This window comes from Eucyclogobius newberryi, unplaced genomic scaffold, assembly GCF_026437365.1.
Source record: "Eucyclogobius newberryi isolate DKJ021-1_F unplaced genomic scaffold, fEucNew1.0.hap1 SCAF_5, whole genome shotgun sequence".
Classification (NCBI taxonomy): Eukaryota; Metazoa; Chordata; class Actinopteri; order Gobiiformes; family Gobiidae; genus Eucyclogobius; species Eucyclogobius newberryi.
The window spans coordinates 24247348-24269013 of NW_027316167.1; the positions used below are offsets into that span (position 1 = coordinate 24247348).

The following is a 21666-nucleotide window of genomic DNA, read 5'->3' on the forward strand; positions in this document are numbered from 1 at the left end:
TTGTCTATATAAACATCTCTATTTCTTATTACGCACATAGGATTTGCAGCACAGTAAATATTGCCACAGAGAAATCATTCTTAAAATTAAGTTATTGATTTTTGTCACACGTGGGATTCAACTGAAATTGTATTATTTTGATATGCCTTGCTTTAGTTGAAATAATCAAATTACCATAAATTACATTTTATTATATCTTTCAAATTTGTACTGTATATATTTTTTTATTTCAATACTGACCAGATACAGCACTGAAGGTACAGAGCAATGAGTACTGCAGTTGTTGAAAGTAAGTGAAGGGTGACAGAGGATTATTTCTACCAGCAGGGGGCGTGAAACAATCGGTGTTATAGCACTAGATGAGGATTTCCCACATAAACTGAAAATGTTCATCTGAAAAAATAAAAGTTTTGAAAGTATTTAATATTGATACACCTTTTTCTGAGGTAGTCCACAGCAAACTATTATTAGATGTTGTCCTGAAAGATATTTTGAAATGTATACTAGGAAGTGAATCTATTAAAAACTTAAGATGTGCCCATAAAAACACATAAAAACAAACAAAATCCAACTTGAGAACATTTATTAAATAATCCATGGTCTAATGCCACAAGTTCTCATCTTTAAAATTAAACAAAAGAACTATTCGATCATTCATTAGGTTTAGTGTGCATAACAACTCTGACCTGCATGGTAGGACAGGAGGAACAGTCTTTCTAAATCAGAGCAACGAGGACCAAGACTACAATCAAATCCCTTTCAATCCCTACATTTTAAGTTACAATATGCCACCTTAAAGTAGAAACTATTCTGTTTTCTTTGAATTGAAAGAGGAATGAAAATAGGTCTGGTCCTTACCCAACAAACGACAACAAATATTTGTATGTACCAAAGATGGGCTTCACAGAAATGATAGCTATCATGTAAAAAGTGCTTAGCATTGTATTGTAATGCAGACAAGAGTGGTATATTAACTACTACAGTAGATTGATATTAATGTAAATCTAAACCACGTAAAAAAAATTGGATTAACACTGCATTTTGTCAAATATGATACAGTCTGTTTTACATGCCAGTGACATTGGTAATACTGACATGGGACAGTGTTTGTAGCCGGTGCCCAGTTTAGAATGAGGCCACAATACCCAGTGCAAAAAGCACAAATGCACCAGCAGCCTTATTAAAATTATATTTATGTATGGAATGGCTACCTACATTTAGGAAGAATGATTCAAACCTATTAATAATTATAGAAAACGTGATATATATATATTTATATATATACTGTATATAGCGATTATATAGTCAACCTGGAAGTTTAGTTGCACAAGTCTGTGGCACTTTCAGTCCAATGCACTGACATACATTAGTGATTTGTGAAAAATAGTAAGCCTGTTACATTAAACGGGACTGTAGGCTCTTTTTTGACTGTGACAAACAGGGAACATAGTACATATGTGACAGTCTGACGCATTTGTCTCTGTAAAAGGAAGTGTCAAAAAAAGCACTCCAGAACATGTGTCATCTGAAGTGTCTCATTAGTTTCCATCTATCTGGAGTCCAGCACTCTGCATCTTCAGGAAACAGTAAAAAATCCAGAGGTTGTCTCCACTCAAGGAGATGTGTAGCTGTTTGTGTCCTTCGCAAAGTTGTAATATTCCTCCATATCTTCCATGTTTGCAGTTGTGAGCTTTGTGAGGTTTTGAGAGCCACTGTTTTCCATATTGTCTGGTGATGTGTAGTTGAAGTTCTGTCCTTCATATTCCCCCTGGGGTTCCATTTCTGGTAGAACTTCTGCAAAAACAGGATTCAAGGATTAGGTCAAGGATGTTTATATTCTTATTTCATGAGCTAATAAAGTCATTATTATTCAAATTAAAACAATTGTCTGCAATTATATATTTAAATATATCTATAAATCTATATTGACCAAACGAACCACCTCCAAAATAGGACACTTTAGTCTAAACATACAACCACTTCACATCTTAATACATTAAACAAATAAACTTAGATTAAGATAAATTAAATCTTAATGGAGACAATATAAAATGTATGAAGATGATAAAGTTAAAAAGAATGTGCACATTTACAATGACAGTGAATTTATTGTGTGTTATACAATTGCTAAAAGGGCAGATTTTGCAACATAGAATTAGTCTCGTGTTTTGTGAATTTGGATGTGAAACCAGAATCATAATGTTTGCCGGTTCTGTTTAATCTGAGTTATTGATCATACCTTGCGTTTCCGGTGACACATCCATCCCATGCTTGACCTTCATGTGTCTGCTCAGATTTCCCTTCAGGTTGAACTTACTGGTGCAGTAAGGACACTTGAAAGGCTTACTGCCAGCGTGAAGGTGCATGTGACCCAGGAGGTTGTACATTCGATTGAAAGATTTGCCACACACCTGAATACAACAGGATGACAATATCATAAAAACAGATTAATCCAAATTAAAATGCACTCTGTTTTTAGTCACATTGAAGTACTGACCTTGCATTTGAAAGGCTTAACGGGCAGGTGCACTATCATATGAGTCTTGAGTGTCTGTTTCTGGATGAAGCTCTTGAAGCAGACATGGCACTGGAACGGCCGCACACTGTTGTGTATCAGCATGTGTCTCTTCAGGTTGGCCGACAGAGTGAACTCCCTCGAACACACCTCACACTTGTGGCCCTTCATTCCCTGCAGCGTCCAACAGACAAAGACTGCTGTATCAGATATTTACACAGAAACTGTGCTGCAGATGTTCTCCACCAGTGGGCAGAGTAAACAACAGACGTCCATCCACACCATTTAAAATACAATATTCTGAGTTGGATATGAATGAAAATGTACTAGAACTTGTAAGCATAACAAAATATCCATTCATGAAAACAGAGCTTGAACGTGTAGTTCCTATACTAATTATCAAACACATAATAGTAACATACTGTTATGAGACTTGAGATTGTACCTTGTGTGTGAGCGAGTGCTGTCGTAAATGGTTGAGCTGCACAAACTCCAGGCCGCACTGAGAGCAGGTGTAAGGTCTGGGACTCTGATGTTTCAGGGTGTGATTCTGGAGCTGGCTGCGGTAGGCGAAGGACTTGTTACACTCAGTGCACTGGAAGGTGTGTGGGCCCTGGTGACTGGTCTGGTGGCGCTTGAGGTGGGCGTAGGTGGGGAACTCCATGCTGCACTGCGAGCACACATGGCACCGTCCGCGCTCGTGCTTCACCTCATGAGCCCTCAGCTCGCTGGGATAGGCAAACCCCCGGCGGCAGAAGCGGCAGCTGTAGGGCTTGACGTCAGTGTGTTGGAGCATGTGGCGCTTCAGGTGGCTGGTTTGTGTGAAGCCCTTTTTGCACACGGTGCATTTGTGGGGTCTGGTGCCCTGGTGGGTCAGCAGGTGTGTCTGAAGGTGGCTGGGCTGCTTGAAGAGCTTCCCACAGTGAGCGCAGGCATGTGGTTTAATGCCACTGTGGCCCAGGATGTGCGTGACCAGATTGTACTTTGATGTGTAGGATTTGTCACACATGCGGCACTTCCAGCGCTTGAGGCCATCGCCAACATCCACACAGTAGGACTCGTCGATCTGAATATTGATATCAAGCCTGTCTACTCTGCGGCCCCCTTGGCGGCGTGGGGTCTGGGGCTGCGGAGGTGGTTGATGCTGCCCCCCTCCGCTCCCATCAGTCCACATCATTCCCTGGCCACTCTCTTCATACTCTCCACTCATTCCCATTTCATTGGAGTCATAACTGCCAACTTCGCTGGTTTGGAAGTAGCTGCTGATTGCTTCCTCTGGCTGAGCAGGCTTCATCATGTTGTTCGGCTGGTGCTCCACCCCATCTCCATCTTCTCTTACCACTCGCCCATGGGCTCCCATGGGCCTCTGGGCCTGCAGTCCTCTATGGGCTTGAGGCTCAGCTCCTCTGTGGCTCACAAGGCCTGCAGGAGGGTGTGCATGAACAGGGGCTTGTTGTTGCTGCTGCGACTGCGGCTGCGGCTGCGGCTGCTGCTGCTGCTGTTGCTGTGGCTGCTGCTGCTGCGGCTGCTGCTGTCGTGTGGATGCTTCCCGCTCACACTCTACACAGTTTTTGTTACGAACCCTCAGAGTGGCTGGGTCTACTTGGATTAAGCCGCCTCTCGAGGTCATATTGTTAAGCATGTGAACACATGAGGACATCCCAGAGCCCACTACTTCCCCTTTTATGAGAGTCCCGTCACCAACTGGGAGGCTGTGGCGGTCAGGGACGACCATTTTAGCATCCTGGTGCTGAGGAGGGCCTTGCTGCCACCTCCTCTGACTACAGCTGGGTTGCATCTGTCCGTCCTCTCCCAAGTTGTCGCCAAGGTAATCTCCGTTAGCTCCAATAAGCTGGTCCGTGTACTCGTAGTCCACTCCGTCTACTGGGGGGGCAGGGGATTCTTTAGGTTCACCAGTGTAGAAGCCATTGGGTGCAATAGTAGCTCCGAAAACTTCATTCTGTGAGATGAGACCTAGAACGGCAGCCTGGGCCAAGGACAGCACAACCACTGGATCTGTCTGTGTGCCTGTGTCCACCAGCCGGGCCATTACCTTGGGTTCACATCTACCCCGGCGCCAGCTCGCCTCCTCCTGCAACACACACACACGCCGGTCAGGTTTGAGAATACAGAAATACACACTACCTGTGAAGCAAATAAAAGTTACTGTCACACTGCAATTCAAATGTCCTAATTTAATATTATTTCGGAAAGTTCATCTGAACACTCAAGCAGAATAAAAGCCTTGAGTAGTTAGTTAGTATCTTTAATCAAAGTCATACATGTTAACTATTTGTCCCTCTACAAATGTAATGTTAAATTGCAACAAAACATATTCAAATGTTCCTCACAAGAACACATCACAAATACTGAAGCCAAAAGATATGAATACTATACAGGAGCAATAAAAACAAGACCGCAAACGCATTCAGAAAAACATGTTCAAAAACATACAAAAATAAACTTTGTTGTAACATAACAAGCTACTCGAGCATCTTGAGAGCTGAGCATGGCAGACGTGTGTAGCATGTGCTTGAGGGAATTACTATGTCGTCTAGTGAGCCGGACACAGACATTATTATGTCAAATAGAAAGATAAACGGTCCATTTCAACTGACACAAAATTTGAAGAAGCTTTATGGACCTTGAAACTGTAAAAAGGAGGAAAGGGAAAGAATAAAAAAGGTAGACGCTAGGAAAAGGAGAGGCAGGAAGAAGGGAGTGCGGATAGAGCGAGACACTAAAAGAGGAGACGAGAAGCGCGCGTCAATGAGAAAAAGAGACAAAACTGCAGATTTACTAAATGAGAGTGGACGTTCAGAGTGATCCCGATTACACTGGCCCAGACACACTACAGTTAGTTTTGCTACTTTCATTTCCCCCCCTCGAGCTGTATCAGACTGATTTTTTTGCAAAAACATTCAATGCTTACGACGGTTTCAATTGCACTACTTCACTCACCAGACTTCTCTTGTAAAGCTTCAGGTGCTTTAAAGACCTCATTCTTCTGCTGAGTGAGAAGAGACTGTCCGCCTGATCTTTATATGTAAAGGACGGCGAGAGGCGGGGCGCAAATCCTTCCCCACCTTCCTCTTCCTCAAACTGTCTCTAGAGAAAGCCGTGGCTCTACGAACGCAGACCAGACAAACAACAACAATCTACAAATCAGAACACTGACCTCGATTTTCAGCTGAGACTTCGAAACACATCACAGACTTACTTACATATTTGAGAGGGAATTTAAACTGCATTTGTTTTGAGAGGTTTGCCATCTCTTTTGATAGTTCCTTATCTTATTTGCCGACCAAAGTGTCCAGCGTTGAGCCCCGACGTAAAAGAAGAGTTGAAAAAGAGGTGGTGGAGGGAAGGGAAAAAAAGAGTGGAGCAAACGGATGATAGAGAGGAATGATGGAGAAAGAGAGAGAGAAAGGAGGGTTTTGTACAGGAATAGAAAGGGAGGGGGAGAGAGAAAGAGAGTGAGACAAAGACAGAGAGAGAGAGCGAGAGAGCGAGAGAGGGGTGAAAAAAGGAGGGTTTAATGCAGGAATAGAATGCGAGAAGAAAAGGAAGGGAGAGCGAGAGAGAGAGGGAGAGAGAGAGAAAGCTTTCGCGTAGGGATAAAGGGGGAGGGGGATGGGTAGAATGGGAGGGAGTGAGGGAAAGAGAGAGGGGGTAAAGAGAACGGAAAGGGGGAGGTTTAATGCAATGGTAGATTGAAAGGGGGAGTGTGAAAGAGAGAGGGGGAGGGAGGGATGGATGGATGGAGAAAAAGAAGAGGAAGATTGAATGCAGAGAAAGAGCAGGAGGAAGAGAAAGAAAGAGGGGGGGTAGTGCAGGAATAGAAGGGGAGCGGAGAGAAAAGGAGAGAGAGAGAGGGGAGAAGGAAAGAGAGCGAGAGGGAAAGGGGGATGGGTAGAAGAAAATGCAGTAAAAGAATAAGAAATACAAAATGGATGGAAAGTAAAGTTGACTGCATGAGATGAATGTGCGTTGGGTTGTTTTATACTACACCTAAACTTACAGGATGGCATCAGGTCCAGGAGGACCAATATAGTGTTGGGCAAATATATTACTGATCCACAATGTTTCATCAGATCATATCATATCATAAGCAGTTCTATAGTTGGGCTGCTTATTAGATTTGTTACTTTAAAATACTTGAAGATTGACTTATCAAACTAAATATAATGTACATCTTAAAATGTCAACGCCAACAGAGTAGTTTAAAAGATGAAAATATGTTTATCCATTCAGTTTTAAAATAAATAAATTATAATAATAACTTTACACACATTTTCAATTATGCAGTGATTGTCATCATTATTGCTATTCATTCATTCATTTTCCACAGCTTGTTCCCGTCAGGCTTTGGGCCTTAGGCGGGGCACACCCCAGCTCGTTGCAGGGATTATTATTATTGTTATTATTATCATCATTATTATTGTGACAGGGCTCAGTGTCTATCTCCTCTTAAACCGATGGGGCTGGTTCACAGCAGCGCTTGAGCCACTTGTTGAATATGAGGAAGCATCGTCCCAAACATGCTTCAGTGTTTATCTTCTGCTGCCACAAATACTCTAATGTCACGCCATCATTTGTACTAAACTGCATAAAGAGGAATAATGGTGACCTGGAGGATAGAGAGAATGTGGAGGCAAAGAGAAAGGGAAAACTGCAGAGGACAAAATGGGGGTGTAATCAGCTGAAAGAGAGAGCAAGAAAAAAAAGAGGTAAAGAAGAGGGGAAATTACAGGAGAAAGTAAAAGACATAAAAGGAGGAGAGCAGGAAGGGAAAGTGGAAGGGAAAATGAAAGGGAAAATGGCAGAGAACAGCAGAGAGAGAAGGAAGGAAGGATAAGGCAGGGGGAAGGAGAGAGAAAGAGAAAGACAGAGAGGGAGGGGGAGGGAGTGAAAGAGAGAGAACATGGAGGGAAAAGAAGAAGCAGAGGACAAAATGGGGGCGAAATCAGACAAAAGAAGGAGAAACTGAAAGAGAAAAAGGAGAGAAGAAGAGAAAAAGATGGTTACTGGGAATGAAAGAGGGGGTGAAGGGTGAGACGGCGGGGGAGAAAACCAGAGCTCTGCCGAGAGGGAAGGCAGTGGGGAGACAGTAAAGTCTTATGTGGGGGAGGGGAGGATGGAAGAGATAGAGCGCGAGACAGGGGAGAAAAGAAAAAAAGAAAAACGACAGAGTAGACAGAGAGAGAGAGAGAGAGAGAGAGACAGAGAGAGAGAGAGGGAGAGAGAAAAAGAGGAGGGGTGTGCCATGTGAAGGGGGAGGGGGGCGTACAGTGCAGTGCAGAGCGAGAGGGGAGGAAATGGAGGGAAGCAGATTGAAAAGAGGGAGATGGAGGAGAGAGGGACAGAGAGGGGGAGGGGCTTAGAAGGGAACAGAAAGAGAAAGCGAGGGAGGGAGGGAGGGAAAGAAAGAACGAGAGCCTGTTCTGTGGTTTCACAAACATGGCCGCAGCTATGGCGGAGAGGGGGAGAGAGAAAGAGAGAGGGGGAGAGAGAAAGAGAGAGGGGGAGAGAGAAAGAGAGATAAGGGGAAAGAGAAGGAGAGAAAGAATAGGCCTGAAGTCCTCTCTCTCTCACAGCTGAAGTGGTCCATCCAACTGTCACTTTTAATCACGTTCACGTCACAATTAGTCTCATTTTTAAATCATAACAACACTGTCCAACTGGCCATTTCTGAACTTGTTTGTGTTCAGAGAAATACAAGAGACAAACACTAATACTAATACTAGTACTAATACTAATACTAATAATGACTGTCGGGCCGGGCGATGTGGCAGAACAATTAGTCATAATCATTTCCCTCCCCCCTCTCATATTGATCGATCATGATTTTTCTTATTAAAAACAATTAAAATGCCTTGATTTGACGAGCATGACTTTGAATCACTATAATTTAACAGAAAAATAATCCCAATTAATGCTCTAATGTCCAAACTCTAAAGAGCCCTTAATTAAAAATGGCATAATTATGTGTTTGAAATGGGAATAGTTGCCCAGCCCTAAACTATAAAGCAATGACTATGAATGAACAGCTCGTGGGAAAAATATAGTACAATAAATAAGCACATGGAGCAGTCTTTACTCCGTTTACTCAGACTAAGCTCCAGGTGTAATGGGACTCTTATCCTCTCCTTGCCCTAAAAGCGTCCTGTAATGTATAATATCAACTTTCATCCGTCCACAAAGGCTCCAGACGTAAACAGCGCCCAAAGAACATGTCAGCTGCATACTACTACTACTACTCCTCCTCCTCCTCCTCCTCCTCCTCCTCCTCCTCCTCCTCCTCCTCCTCCTCCTCCTCCTCCTCCTCCTCCTCCTCCTCCTCCTCCTCCTCCTCCTCCTCCTCCTCCTCCTCCTCCTCCTCCTCTACTACTACTACTACTACTACTACTACTACTACTACTACTACTACTACTACTACTACTACTACTACTACTACTACTACTACTACTACTACTACTACTACTACTACTACTACTACTACTACTACTACTACTACTACTACTACTACTACTACTACTACTACTACTACTACTACTACTACTACTACTACTACTACTACTACTACTACTACTACTACTACTACTACTACTACTACTACTACTACTACTACTACTACTACTACTACTACTACTACTACTACTACTACTACTACTACTACTACTACTACTACTACTACTACTACTACTACTACTACTACTACTACTACTACTACTACTACTACTACTACTACTACTACTACTACTACTACTACTACTACTACTACTACTACTACTACTACTACTACTACTACTACTACTACTACTACTACTACTACTACTACTACTACTACTACTACTACTACTACTACTACTACTACTACTACTACTACTACTACTACTACTACTACTACTACTACTACTACTACTACTACTACTACTACTACTACTACTACTACTACTACTACTACTACTACTACTACTACTACTACTACTACTACTACTACTACTACTACTACTACTACTACTACTACTACTACTACTACTACTACTACTACTACTACTACTACTACTACTACTACTACTACTACTACTACTACTACTACTACTACTACTACTACTACTACTACTACTACTACTACTACTACTACTACTACTACTACTACTACTACTACTACTACTACTACTACTACTACTACTACTACTACTACTACTACTACTACTACTACTACTACTACTACTACTACTACTACTACTACTACTACTACTACTACTACTACTACTACTACTACTACTACTACTACTACTACTACTACTACTACTACTACTACTACTACTACTACTACTACTACTACTACTACTACTACTACTACTACTACTACTACTACTACTACTACTACTACTACTACTACTACTACTACTACTACTACTACTACTACTACTACTACTACTACTCATTGTTTTGCTCTGTTAAACTGGTATTGAGTATCGAGCCTTTTGCAGCACCAGGATGTGAGATTTGCATGAAAGTCGCTTTCAGTCAACGTTGTCAAGAGGGCATAAACCAGGCCACTGCTCTGAAAAGAAGAGGATGCTACAATCTGGGTCTAAGCATGGTTCTATATCAAATCAAATCATGTATATATTTTTTTTTTACAATAAACTATATATTTGGTATTATAATTGTGCATATCTTCAAAACGGCATTCATAATATTATCTAAATTTAGGTACACTGTCCGCCTCTAGAAGGGAAGCAAATTTTGAAGCTGTATTTAGAGGCACAATACTGAATAAAACAAACACCACTACGATAAATGTATCATAGTAGTTCTTTTGTCAATTAATCGGTCCATAGTGTCATAATCAACCACATTTTGTATTAGTCAACTCATTATTTCATTCTGTTAATCGTCTTTGAGTGTCCAGAAAAGCTATATGGAAGTAGTTGTTTGTTTTTTTAATTAAAGAATGACTGGACAGTTTAATCTGTCTCTTCACTTCTTCACACACCTCCATTTAGTCAATTAACTGATGACAGTTTTAGTCAATTATTGCTGCAGTTGAACCAATAAAGAGACATCACAAACCAAAACATATGTCTATGCTTTAAAACGGTTAATTTCCACAGCATCAAATCAATATCAACATAACTCTGAACATAAGTAAAGCCCTAATGAATTGAGACAGTCCTAAGTTCTACACAGAGACATTTGTGGTCGTTTACAGACATTACAGTTCCTCACACACAAAAACAGGCGCTCGCTGTATTCTTTTCAAGGCCTTACTAATCCAACTGTGTCCCATGTACAACCTCAGGAAGCAATACATGACCTGACGTTTGTGTTGCATCAAATCCTCAAATCCCATGCAAACTCAGCTTCAGAGAGAGAAGCCTCGCGACAGGCCGGAGCGGAGGTAAACTGTGCTTCAGGGAACATCAGCGCTCAAATGTGCCGACTTCATAAATAAGCACACAATACCCAAATGGTCTGACGAGAACAGGACGGAGAAAGAGATTCAGAATAATAACAAGTAGTTGAAATTTCATCGCATCAGCATGTTGTACATTTAACACCAAGTCCAGCCAAAGAAAATATATGGCATTCCAAGGGAAAACTGATCCAAATCAGGGCTAAAACAGGACTATTTCAGGGAAACTGAGAAATGACTCAAAGAAGAGCAAAAAAGTGGGGGAAATGTACTAAAAATGACAAAAACACAAGAACTGAAGAGGTGTCCATGTTCACCAGTTTGAGAAATGCTGCATAGAACATTCAGGTTGTGTTAAGTATTAAAAAAGATTAAAAAAGGGATAGTTCTGGTTTCTTTGTCATCAAGACTTCTAAAACATTGCAGCTTGTGTTAATAGGTGTGACTGACAATGCATCCGTTTTGACACTTTGAGGGAACTTCCCAGATGTCACTCATGTTTAACCGTAATGAGCAGCAACCGGTTTAATTAAGTTTCATATTATTCCAGTAAAGCCATTATTATTTGCCAAGACTTAATAGATTTCAGTCAACTAAATCAGCATAGAATCAACCAGGAAATTGGGCTAAACTATTTGGGGAAATGATCTAATTGTGATTTGTCTGACGAGCTTTGTGACTGTGATGAGATCTGTGATTTATGTTATAATAGGATTCTGTTCAAAGCTCACATTTCAAACGCATCCAGGAGAATTGACAAAAAGGCTGAAATATGAACTGGCAGACTAATAAAAGAGTTTGTACGGATCTAAACTACGGGGTTAGCAGCTTTTATACGGGACAAGACAGAATACTTTGTTGTTTTTGGAGGAAATAATGGTACTTCAAATATTATGTCAGGGCTTTGAGTCTCATTCTTCTTTGTTTAATCGGTATTAGTTGACACAAATATCTGTAATTTTAGTTGTAATTTGTTATACACTGATTCCAATAAATGCCATGAGCTGAGAGAAGAGATTTAATGACTCAGATTCAGCAGTGTTGACATCAAAATTACACAAAAATGTGTAAAATTCTGGCTTTGCTTGAATAACCTGTTTAGTGAGTAAGTGCAATCTAAATAACTACTCAATTAATCAAAAGAATAGTCACTGGATTAATCGATGATCAGTCATTGGTTTGGTCAACAAAAACATGATATAAGCCACTTTTTGCTTCATAGTTTGACCAGGAAGTGACCAAAAATGACTAAATTAATGATTAAAGAAAAGAACATTAAAGAAATGTTCGAGTTGCACAAATTACCACTGTATAACACAAAACTGCCACAGCTTGAGACATACAAAGCAACACAAGAAGGCCGTATAGTCTGAAGCACATTTGAAGCACTGGTCAATAAGCCATTAACCTGAAACGAGCCGGAGATGGACACGGCAGAAGGAACATCTAGTAACACAGAACAAACCATTTGGACAGTCATCCTGCACCGACAATGGGATGGAACTATGCAACCATTCATTCTGAAATGTGCAACAGCGGGTGGGTTCTGACTCACGGACAGTTCCTTTAATCTGTTAAGAACGCCAACACTTTGACCACAGGGCCACTGGTCATCTGAAGCACTAAAGCAGATCATGCAGAGCTGCAGGCACCGAATCGCAATTATCATTTAAGTAGCATAACATTCTGTGCATTCTTCTTTTGCAGCTCGTGTGCATAAACGTTAACATTGAAACAGAAATCAGCTGTAAACATATTAATTGCAAATCTAAAGTCGCACAATTAGGTGCAAAAATCGTTCAGCTCTAATTCCAAGTCTCCGGATTGTCACGCACGTGCAGCAACATTTGTAAACTGTGCCAAACTGCAGCACTACATTCAATACATCACACAAAAAAAAACTCCCAGCAGTGATTTGGGGCCCCTACGCGCGCTGAGGGGGCCCCCCCGCGCTCTCTGACGATACCTGTGCAGCCCACCAATGACCTCTGACAGCCGCGTGAGGGAGACGTGCGGTGCATCCCGGGGCTCCAGGCGCATCCGCAGCACCGCATCACCGCAAAGGCGCGCGCGGGGATGATGACAAACCACTAAAGCGCAAAACATTATCGTGTCTTCCGGAAAGTAGGAGTCGACTCGTGTCCCCCCCCCCGGAGAGCGCGCGCGCGAGGACTCTTCTCGACCGCCCCCCCCCCCCCCCCTAAACTCAACAGCTAAACTTTGTTGAGAGCAGCAGGCCTAAACGAGCCAGGCCGCCCCGGTGCGCGCAGACCCGGGCAGAGGGCGGTGTGGATGGGGAGCGCTCGGACAAACGTGGCCTGGTGGTGCCCGTGGTGCCCCTACTCCACCTCCTCCACCACCACCTCCCCTATGCGTCGTCGCTTCTTCCCCCATTCTCTCTCCAGCGAGACGAGACTAACAAAAAATAGGACGACATTTTGACAACTGTGCTTGACCTACATCGCGTGTTGGTGAGGTTTATGACGGGCAGAGGTGAGCGGCGCGAGGCGTAGATGCTGTGCCGCCGGCCGTGCATCCCCGCGCGGCATAGGTTTCGTTCTAGCTGCCGCCGCCGCCGCCGCTGGTGCTTCTGCTGCTGGTGCTGCTGGTGCTGCTCAAAGGGAGAATCGTAATAAGTTATGGTCGAATCACTCCGCGTCTCGTGCCCCCGGGCCGCCGCCGCCGCGCGCGCAATGCCGCCCCGTTTGCGCCGACAAAAAAGAACGACAAATACGGACTCACCTGGATCCAAAAGCGGTTTATGGTGGCGACGTGACTGTGGTTTATGTTAGTGTGGGGGGGACTGCTACGGCGGAGAGGGTCCCCGTTGTGCGCGGAGCAGGAAGGAGGGACCATGGACGGGAAGAAGGGAGAGAGGGGCTGACGTGAATGAATAAACGCGCGAGCTCCTCCTCATCGCCGCGAGGGAGAATGTGCTTCACTCAGCGCCTTTTTGACAACGGAACATCAATTTACCTTGTTGACTATTAATTTGATCTGCATCGGCTCGTGGGGAGTCGGTGTAGTCCCTCGTTCGTCCAGTAGGCCTACAGCGATACTTATTATTTTTTTTAAGGTCGTAGATAAATTATGCATTGTATACATTTTTATTCTTGTTTTCACGCTTATAATTTGTCCCTTCTTTAAAAAAAAAAAAGATTTCATCCTCATTATTATTATTATTATTATTTTAATTTTTATTGTTGCTGTACGTTTTCATATACCACAAGGGGGCGTTCTTGCGCAAGTTAAATATCCGTATTCCAGTTACGCATCAAACCCAATCGTCAGTGCACTTTAAATGAGCTTTTCGTTTGAACAACTTCATGCATTAATCATTCTGTTTCTTTATCCTCACGGTGAGGGATTGTTACGTTTATGGTTTTATTTTTATAAAGGTTGTACACAGGTTTCCATGTCGACTGTAATAGGTTTCCAGGCGCCTCCAATGATACAATTTAGACACATGGAAGTTTTCCTGTACCATCCTAAAAATACAACATTAAGAAAACCGATGGTAGATGTAAATAACATTTTAAACTGATGTAATACTCGACTCAAAATGCCAGGCAAAGTGCTGAATCTCACCACTAGAGGGTAGAAGAACTCCACATTTATAGTTCAGGCTAGTAGTAGTAGAGTAATAGACTACTAGTAGTAGTAGAGTATATTTCTAATCTAATTCACTAATTCTATAGTATACAATGAGGAAATGTTACAGACTAAAAAGGTCCTATGCTATCTAGGCCTATAGACTCATTCTGTATTCCTTTGAGCATCGGTTGTTACAAAATAAAACAGGATTTTAGAAGATAAAAGCATGTATGTGTCAGGAATGGCTCAGTGCTGTGTCAGTAAGCCAGAACCACCCCCTGCCGGAAGTGATTATCCGTTGTTATTGACAGAATGTGCATGCTCCCATACGTGTGGAAGAAGCGCTTGTCTTTCAGTGTTCAGAGGTGCATTATGTGCGATGCATCTAAATGTGTGTAGGGTGGTGGTCCCAGCCTCTGGTGGAAGCTGTTTTTGTTGACTCCTCTGTAAAAGTGAGAGAACAGTCAGCTTGCATTGTCACAGTAGATAAAGAAAAAACAACAGAGAAATTATACTGTGTAGGTGTTAAAGGCCCTTGAGGATTTGTGTCTTATACATTATATTCTCAGCATTTATAGATTTTTTATTGTTTTATATGCATATGCCTCCTACTTGAATTTAATAACTCTGACAGCTGCAGGTTGTCAGGTTTTGCACAGTTTTACAGAACAACTCTCCTTATTTCCTCCTCCCTGTAATCACAGCTGTACTATAAACCCTAATGGGCTAGAAACATAGTAAAAGCCTTTCACCGGGACTAAAACTTTATAATAATAATAATAGAATAATGAGATGTGTGGTCAAGTAACTTCAACTATCCTGGTAGCTCATTCGGTTCATATCCTTTTTGCGTATTCATTCTCTCCTGCGCCCTGTCTAGACTCTGATTACATCTACTTAATTTACTTTCTCTCTACCTCTCTCTCTCTCTCTCTTCCATAAACACAAACAGCCACAAACTTAATAAAACAATACGGAAGCACATTGAGTTTCCTGATATGCCATTAAATGTATCCTGCTTTTATCTAAAGTACATTTATCTGTAACCTACTTTAGATAGCTGCACATCCCGTCATTACAATATTGTGATAAGTGCACATGCATTAGTGTCTTGGGGCTGAAGCATGTTGCACAATCAATAATGTGAAACAGACTGTCTCAGAGTGGCGAGGTCGAACATGCTGCTGGTGGAGTGCCATGTGCTCCTCGTTTTGGCTGCGCTCATCGTTTTCCTTTAAAATTATACATAACAACAGCAGTGATTTTGTCAGTGAGATATGATTGTATAACCTTTATTTTATTTATTTTTAACCTCAAATAGGACATATTTCATGGAAACGCACCCAAAATCAGCTGCAAGTATAAATTTTGTACAACAACATAAATTCATTGTGCTTTCCTTTTCTTCCTGTGGTCATTTTAGATTATCACAGTTGATTTCATGCCCAGTGCTAATCTATTTATTTAGTTATTTTACTCTTTCTTTACTGGCCGCACTAAGCAAACTGACAAGGTTAAAGTCTGTTTAAAATGTCACCATTCCAAATTAAATAGCCATTTCCCTAATTGAGACAAATCCATCCACTTGAATTACCTTGGATCTGTGGTCACAGTGACCGGTCCCCTCAAGATAATGCTGATTTAACAGTCTGTCATGTTTAATTACATGCATGGAAATGAAAGCTCTCTGCGCTCTGTTTGTTTCTACAGTACCTGTTCTCTTTGCTTCCACGTGTTGGCTTTACTATTGGGGTACAGTAGTGCAGTGTTTTCATATCCTCTGTGAATGTTTGTGTTAGGGTGTAACACCATGACCTCATCCATCCTCTGACAGAGATGCTGGGCGTGTTGGAGCAGTTAAAGTTCACATGTTCAAATTCAAGCTAATCCCCTGAGAATGCAAGCCATTGCACAACCCACTGTGTTACAGACGCTGTTTAATCTAACTTTGAAGAAGAAAAAAAAAGAATACTGCTTCATAATTAACATATCTATTAGGCTAACATGAATATATGATTTTATAAAATGTTTCCTTATTTTGTATTTCATGACTGCAACTGAACTGAGCAATTTAAAACGGGCTACAACCTCCATTTTACTAGAACAAGTAAAATTACCCATGTTAATATTTGAGATGTTAATTCTAATATTTGAGATGTCAATTCTAATATTTGAAATGTCAATTCTAATATTTGAGATGTCAATTCGAGGGAGCAATCCTTTATGTTAAAAGTACAATATGTTTCAAACCTTTGTACTTTCACTTAAAATTCATGGGATTTTTGTTTGGAATTTATGTAAATCTAAATAAAGCTGATGGTTTGAATTATTACACTATTATAGATATTTTACTCTTCTTTGCCATTTTGTGAATGGAGTTATTGCGTTTGAAGATCGCTCGCTTTTTGGACAGCTGTTGGGGTTTAAATGCAGCTTAGTAGAACAGCATTATGCGGATGTATTAATACCTTCCTTTATCTTTCCTATTTTAAAACACTTGTAATACATCGCACTGCATGAGTTCAAACATATTGGCCTTATATTAGGGGCTGTGGCATGTGAGGAATGGCAGCAGTGCAGATGCCAATGTGGGGTCAGGATGTCTCCAGAATCCCACACTAGTCAGTGTTTTATTATAGCTGAGGTCACTCTCGCCCCCTGAGGAGAGAGACCAATAATTAGCACATGGGTTTCCCTCTGGAACATGGTATACCGCCCCCTAGCCACAGCTCCATCTCCACTGGTGCAGCCTATTTCAGGAGTGCAACTACACTTAGCCTATGTGTATCAGAGCGTGAAGAGATGGATAGTAGAACCATTTGTGGCTTTAAAAATGAATGTTGAATTGGTTAATGCAAAGCCGATAAAAGTAAATCAGAATCAGAATAGGTTTATTGCCGTTGTCAATGTCAATGAACAAAATCACTAACTCACTCACTAACATAGGAGCTTGTCTTGATGATGAAAAGCACAGAATTGAACGACATTAGACACTACTCATCTGAACTTTAATTAGCAGTACTGTCACTTGCGCCAAGGCTTCTATCGCAAACAGGTTTCTGCCTGTAAATTGTGACGTGTTTGCAGCTCTCAATCCCATATAAAAGGTTCAATTGTGAAATATTTGGTATTGTACAGTCTTCAGAAAGCTGTTCTTGAGTAACCTGGAAAAAGCCAGATGGTCCAGTGCAAATGACATTGAACAATCCAGCTTGAAGCACAAATGCAAATAAGCAAATGCTGTAGAGCTGACACAAATGCAAAACCATCTGAATGTAACACTTGTGGTGCTTATTAATCCAGACTTGAGTTTGAATATCAATATTTATATTGTTGTGTTGTTTGTTTAGCAAATCGTTTATACACTGCAAATAATGCAAAGGATTGATTTCTGTTCATTAAAGCAGCTTCATCATGTTTACAGCAGCCAGCTACGGTAAACAAGAAGTGTTACACCAACCGCTCTCAGCGCAAGAGAACATGTTTTATTGGAAAGTCATTAGAAAACCTTCATTAGTGTTAAGTGTGTTTTCTGAGCTGTACCTGTTGACAGAAGCCCACTGGCCCCGTCTCCATAATGCATTTTTCCTAAGGCTTTAGTGTGAATGTGAATAAGGATTTCCTCCGGTGCAGCTGACTTCTTATCGGCCTCGCCAAGACCACTTAGAGAGGCTGTTCCTGATGTTTTTATGTAGGAGAGTAGAATGTGTTTTGCCCCAGTACAGATAGAAGAAGCTCTTGGGTCAAAGTCAGGCAATATTATCAATCTTGAACCAGGGAATAGCACTGGCTGTTTGATAGAAGTGGCGTGACGGCAAAACTCCGCCTTACACCTTGAAAGTTGTGAAACATGCCGATAAATTCATGCAGTGAAGACTTAGGATGATAGAAATGCATTAAGTGATGAAAGAGTTTGGAGTTTTGAACTGAATAGTTCTGTTTTTCACGTTTTTAAAAATGTGTACAGCTCCTTTAATATCATCCATTTACTACAATGTGTTGTTTTACATTTCACCGCAAATCAATCATCCATTTTTTTCTTCCAGCTCGTCCCGTGTAACCGAGCTCCTCACCCTTGCTCTAGTCCTTTGAATCACTATGACCATAAGATCAAAGCCAGAGATGAGAGTCTGGGAACGTATAACAAGATGAGAAACCAAACCGAACCTCAACCGGCTCCTGGCAGCACCTTAAAAAGTCTGTCAAAAGTATTCTGTGTGGAAAACTGCTTTTTCTGAATCAGACTCTCCAGAAGTAATAAATCAGTTGTCACCAAATAATCGAAAAGCAGGCTATACACAGGAGGAGTTTAGAAGTTGAGTTTAGAAAGAACCTGCCACCTATGCGTTTCACAGATCTAATAATATACATTTTTACATTTTACATACATTTTTGTCCATACTGTACAAACAACAAGCATATTTAATACTTAACAAATAATGTCCTCCCTGGAGTAAAAGCTTGTCCTAGCAAAAATAAAAGTGTGTAGTGTAAGTCCACAATCAGAGGCTGAAGAGGGACAATGCCACATTATTTCAGAGACACATTCTTCTCTGTCACATAAGCTTTCATGTATCAATTAAGCCTCACAGTTCAGCGTTATCCATTAGCCCGCTGCAGGTCACAAGATGATGCATATGCCCGCTTCCTGTTAAAAATGACTCACTGCACTTAAAAGGCCAGTTGTCGCCATCTCCAGTGCCAGACCACCATTACCATTACTCAGCTCTGATGCCGTCACGAAAAAGTCCTACTATTGTACAGACTGTTACATCAAATAACACAGTGATGTTTGCTCAAGTGTCTGTGCCCTGAGGAGGAATGACAAACCAGGCGTGACATCATCCTCTACAGCTGATCCAGGTGTTGTGACTGTGCTGAAACCTGTCATGCACATCAGCGGTGACTACAGCTCTTGTAATTGCTTGAAGCGGGGGTAACTTCACACCACAAAACCTGAAGTAGGTATTTAAATCTGAGTAACTCGTCGCTGGCTCTTTCATATTCACATGCGTTCATTTTTCAGGCCCATGCACATGTTGACGGGAAATAAAATGCTTTAATATTAGCCTGTAGACAAATGCGCAGTGGTGTGTCACAAGTGCTGCTTTTACAAGACACTCAAACTTCAATCCATACGTTTGCACAGTTGGTGAATTTGTCCATATTTTATTTGAAGGAACTATTCAATCAAAAAAACATGTTGTATTTCACAATATACCATTAAAACATAAGGTATAAACAGTCAATTATAGGCAGTAACATAATTTGGTTCTCAAAGACAGTTAATTGACCCTTCAAAGAGGTAAAAAAGCTTTTCAGTCAGTAAAATATCTGTGGCATGTACATTGGCCATTGTTACGGCCAGTGTTGTTGTGGATGCTTGTCATACCGTTTACCTTGTCGTCTCTAAAGTCCTCCAGGGAACACATTCTGCAGAGTCCATATACATTTGACTGGTCCGGGCAGTCCTCCGCTTCTTTTGAGGGAGTGTGTTTGTAGTGTGGCACCTCGCCTTGAGTCTGTCTCCGTCTGATGTGTCAGTCCATAAAAGATTGATGCCTCCCTTCAGGACTGGCCTCATCTTTCACCTGCAGTCTGCCTCACAGCTGTTCCACTGCAGTTCACACACCGCATTATAGTGAGCCTCCTGTGAGACTCTGTGGTCCAGCCGTGTATCATATGACTGTGTGGAGATGAATCAGCCCTTGCACCTTCTCACTTTGAATTTGGCTTTGGCGATGAGATCAGTGGTTTGAGAGAGTCAAGCCTTTTTTTTAACAGAGGAAATAATAATAATGTGCAAAACAATAATATCAGAAATTCAAGTTGATCATGCGGCACAATTTTGCAAAAAAAAAAGAGGGGGAAATGTCTTCAATAGCATCAGTCAAAATGGGGAAAAGGAGGAGTTTTTAGCATTCTGAGACATAACCATTTCCAGTTTCTCTATCATTAAAATCAGCCCGAGGACCAGTTCCATTTGACGGCTTCAAGTTGAGAGTCATGCCAAAGGAGCAAAGTGACCGGTTTGTCTCTCTCGACTGGCACAAAAAGTCTTCTGAGTTGACATGTGCCTTTAATCATAAAATCTGTGCTGCTAATTTTTCTGCTCTTTTGCAAATCCAAATTGAGTTCCGCCGTGCAATTGGCACACGGCCGCCCTGGAGAACTTTTAGCCCTCAAGACGTCAAACACATTCACATTAATGGCCAGTTGGGGGTCAGTTTGGTAAAGCTCTTGCAGTGGTCTTTCTGTTGGTTCTTGTAGAGGAGCACACAGAGGTCCAGTTGGTCAGTGTGTGACCTACAGCCCCTGTCCAGGTCTTCTATAACTGCTCGTTTCTGAAATATCCTTTTTTACATTTGTATTTATTTATTTACTATTGTTGTTATTACATATTGTTCATAGATACATACATGGAACACATTCTTATCTGTGTGTAATATTCTTCTCATTGTGTTCTACTTGTGTCATAAAACAGATAAATAGTAAATGCACTGGACGGCCATATTCTTTTTCTGAGCGTAGGACATGTTCCAAATTTTCCCACTTAAGATGCCACTTTTAGGCAAAAAGGCAGTAATTCCATGTTGTCAGAGCCCATTGTAGCTGTGAGGCTGCATCTGCTCACGTTGTGTATTGTCTATTGATGGTGTGGGAGCTGCAGACGCTTCAGTGGGCACAATTATGCAGCTCACAAACCAGCACAGGCTAGCCTCTTCTCTGCACAAGGATCAGCATTTTCTCAAGCCAGAGGTGAGGCACATCGGAATAAGTTATGTTTATCCTTTGCTATGAGAACTGTTTTTCTTGTAACAGTCGGCTTTACAGCGGCCACTGTAACGTATTCATCCACATGCAAATGCAGCGTGTAGGTCACTCACCCTGAGCACTGCGGCGCTCTCTTTGTCTTACCGTTTGGCTTGGGGCAACATTTGAGTGACATTGTTCATGTTTTGAAGATTTCTTATACTCTTTATGCACTGGTGTTGCATCGTTGCAGCATTAAACTATATTCTATACATTAAAATATAACCTGTACAATTTCATCCAAACACTGCTGATAGTAAAAGCACTGTGAGGAGTCAACCAACCTTCTGGTGAGTGGGCGATCTGCTTGGTCGAC

The 21666-nt window shown here is 41.6% G+C and overlaps 1 protein-coding gene across 2 annotated transcripts; it reads right to left on the reverse strand.

Annotated features, from left to right (window-relative positions):
• Positions 1-566: 566 nt before the first annotated feature.
• LOC140380815 (uncharacterized) lies at positions 567-13868 on the reverse strand. Of its 2 annotated transcripts, none has more exons than XM_072464730.1 (5): positions 13686-13868; positions 2961-4607; positions 2498-2689; positions 2240-2411; positions 567-1794 (listed from the first exon to the last, which is right to left on the reverse strand). In XM_072464730.1, exons 1-5 carry the CDS (start codon positions 13797-13799, stop codon positions 1613-1615), a joined length of 2307 nt encoding a protein of 768 aa, XP_072320831.1. In that variant the 5' UTR covers positions 13800-13868; the 3' UTR covers positions 567-1612. The 2 variants fall into 2 exon arrangements, with proteins under 2 accessions (XP_072320831.1, XP_072320832.1); XM_072464731.1 differs by lacking the exon at positions 13686-13868 and adding an exon at positions 5477-6046.
• Positions 13869-21666: the final 7798 nt, after the last annotated feature.